This window comes from Austrofundulus limnaeus, unplaced genomic scaffold, assembly GCF_001266775.1.
Source record: "Austrofundulus limnaeus strain Quisiro unplaced genomic scaffold, Austrofundulus_limnaeus-1.0 Scaffold179, whole genome shotgun sequence".
In the NCBI taxonomy this organism is placed as follows: Eukaryota; Metazoa; Chordata; class Actinopteri; order Cyprinodontiformes; family Rivulidae; genus Austrofundulus; species Austrofundulus limnaeus.
Genome location: NW_013952581.1, coordinates 413,055 through 416,231, shown reverse-complemented (window position 1 = coordinate 416,231; position 3,177 = coordinate 413,055). Strand labels below are relative to the sequence as shown.

Below are 3,177 nucleotides of genomic sequence, written 5' to 3'. Positions count from 1 at the left end.
GCCATAAGGAAGTTCAGCTTAAAGACACGTCCCAGGAGCGTTTCTAGTCCCAAAAGGTGTTTCTGGTCCCCACCTGTCGTTTTGCTCCTCAGCATGACTTCCTAAAAACGCAGCAGGATTTCTCAAACATGCATGAATGAGTCAGAGCAAGGCTTTGGGCATGTTTTTTATGAGAGTATAACATTATAACATGATATAAAACTCAAAAAAGTTAATTTTACATGATATTGCCCCTTTAAGTCCTGAAAAATGTGGAATTTAAAAATGGAAAACATTTATAAACCCCGAAGTTTACTTCCTTAAAATGAGAAGTGTAACAGTTCGTCGATCCACATCGATATATTGATTACATTTAAAAATTCAGTTACATCAAATCTAAATGAAAATATTAATCCATATTGTCATCGTATGCTCGATGTGTATTTCTATCATAAATGAGCTAGATATTGATCTCAGACTTGTGAATTAAACCAAACCGTTTAACAGACTTTGATTTAGAGAAATGTATTGTCATCCAAATAAATCCATTTAATATCATATCATGATAAAGCTGCTGATTTACACCCCTAACAAATGTGTTTTTGTTTATTATAAGTTGATATAATGACTGTATTTAAAGCTGTTCTATGTTTTGTGGCTCCAAGGTTTGGTTTTTGATAAAAGCAAAACAAAAACAGTCCTGATCTTTGTTTAAACTAGGGGTGCACTGATAAATCAGCCCAGATTTCCTTCATTTTGGGAGATGGGCAATCGTCTAACACTTACCATATTTATTCAAGTATAATACATAAAATTTAATCCCTAAAATCATCCATAAAGTTGGGGGGTAGTATTGTGCTCCGATAAATGTTTTACTTATGTATTTTAAATGAAATATCGGCAAAATGCCTGAGTCCGGAAATGAGACTGCATCGTAAAAAGCAGTTGAAGCGAGCTCACCTCTGACACTCCTCCGTGCTTCAGAGCGAGATAGTAACAGATCCAAGCAGGCGACATGATGTGAAAAAAGGGGGGGAAAGCAGTCCTGCATCTTAGTAATGATAACGAACTAATGACATCAGTGTGTGACCGGGCCGCTCCTCGAACAACAATAAACATGTTTGTCTGTAATGGCTGCCGTCTACCGGTGTTCTGAAAAGGTTTGTATCCCTGAAAAAAGTTTCCCCTCCAGAGGGGGCGCTTGCGAGTAGGAAGTAATCTGCTTTTGCCCCAGAAGATGGCCCAAATCTCATGTGAAGTCTCTGACTTTTGTGTTGGAGCCTCCTGGTGGACTATGTGTAAAATGTCAGAATTCATATAATGCTGCTACAGCTGATATATATTTGTTGTCAAAGTACCTTTTAGTACATATGTCAAATGTTGTTAAAATAAAATGAACAGTCCAATGATCATTTTACTCATATATATAAAGACTGCAAAGGCTGAAAAATCTTGAAGTCTGTATGAAATTGGAGGTAGTTTGAGGATTAAATTTGTTATGCTATTTAAGCTAAAAATAAAAGGGGGGTCATATTATACATGAGATCGTATTATACACGAATAAAAACGGTAGATGAGAAGCTGATCTTATCTACCTCCACAAAGGTTTGAAAATCAGCCACTACCTCATGTCCAGTTAGAACAAGTTTGTATTGTTTTAAGGGTGTTGATTAGTGTTTTTATAATATAAGATTTGAACTGAAGGTGTGTTATTGGACAAAATCTGAATCAGCAGGTCAGACTTCTTAAAGATTGGTGATCGGTCATGAAACTGCAGATTCACCGGGTGACCCAACCGACCAGTCCTCTCTTATTGGTTGATGGATTGATGGATTGACTCTCTTAAAGCTGCTGAACTTCTCTTTAACCGCACGATGTCTAACGTTTTCCATCTTTTTCCTAACGACCCAGCTAAGGTCTGGACTGTCCTCCTTGTCTTTTTGCTCTGGTCTTAAAGAGGATCTTAGTCTGAATCTTTTAACCTTCTTCAAAAGGTTGTTTATCTTTAACTCTGCGACTCGATGGAAGCAGCTGTTCTATCTGGTCTTTCCTCTGGTCTTGTCTTCGTACCATTCTGTGGACCGTTCTGTTTGTCCTCATTTGTCCCCTCCCTCGTCTGTCCTCGTCTTCTTAGTGAAGTTTCTGGAGGCTGACTGATTTTTATCCTGCTGTCACCTTCAGTACTGGGCTGCACCTCCATAAACTGTAACGTGGTGCTAAAGGAGGCCCAGGGGAGGTTCAAGTCGCCCTGCTACCCCCAGAAATACCCCAACTCCCAGTCCTGTAGGTGGACCATGCAGGCTCCCACCGGCTTCATCGTCCAGCTTTCGTTCTTGGACTTCGAGTTGGAGGAGGCGCCGGGCTGTAAATATGACTGGGTGATGGTGAACGCCGGTAACACAGAAACCAGGTTTTGTGGTTTGACGGCCAACGGGATGACGCTGAACTCCAGCGGGAACGTGATGGAGCTGTCCTTCACCTCCGACTTCAGCATTCAGAAGAAGGGGTTCAGTGTTAGCTATCAGCACGGTACGTTCAGGTCTCCAACATGGTTCTGGTCCTCCAAACTAATCCAGTCTTTTTCATGGTTATCAGGCTAAAAAGATCCTGACTGTTAGTCATGCCTTAAGTGTTGGTTTGGATAGTTGCCTTCAATACCTGCTCAGGTAAAAGTAGTTCCTGTGGTGTTGGGTAACATTCAGGAAAAATCTAAGTGACGAAGCGCTGCTTGATCAGCTGATCACCAATTACCTTCTTTATGTAGTTTGTCACAAAGTCTGATGTAGCATCCAAAAACCTTTAGTTTAATCCTGACTTAGTGTTCCAGAACTCCTGTACAGACATTCACTGTACAGATGTTTACTGTACATTTACCATACAGATGTTTACTGTACATAAATTTACTGTACATTTACCATACAAACATTTACTGTACAGATATTTACTGTACATTTACCATACAAATATTTACTGTACAGATGTTTACTGTACATTTACCATACAAATATTTACTGTACAGATATTTACTATACAGACATTCACTGTACAGATGTTTACTGTACATTTACCATACAGATGTTTACTGTACAGATGTTTACTGTACATTTACCATACAAACATTTACTGTACAGATGTTTACTGTACATTTACCATACAAACATTTACTGTACAGATGTTTACTGTACATTTACCATACAA

The 3,177-nt window shown here is 39.2% G+C and overlaps 1 protein-coding gene across 5 annotated transcripts in view; it reads left to right on the top strand.

Moving 5' to 3' along the window:
• Nucleotides 1-3,177, top strand: part of adgrg6 (adhesion G protein-coupled receptor G6) — a 75,651-nt gene that overhangs the window by 25,632 nt on the left and 46,842 nt on the right. For 4 of the 5 annotated variants that reach the window (XM_014017920.1, XM_014017923.1, XM_014017921.1 and 1 more), the window contains exon 3: nucleotides 2,161-2,508. The exons of the other annotated variant lie outside the window; for it this stretch is intronic. In XM_014017920.1, coding sequence (XP_013873374.1) covers nucleotides 2,161-2,508 — 348 coding nt within the window. The remainder of the gene's footprint in view (nucleotides 1-2,160; nucleotides 2,509-3,177) is intronic. 5 annotated transcript variants of the gene reach the window in all.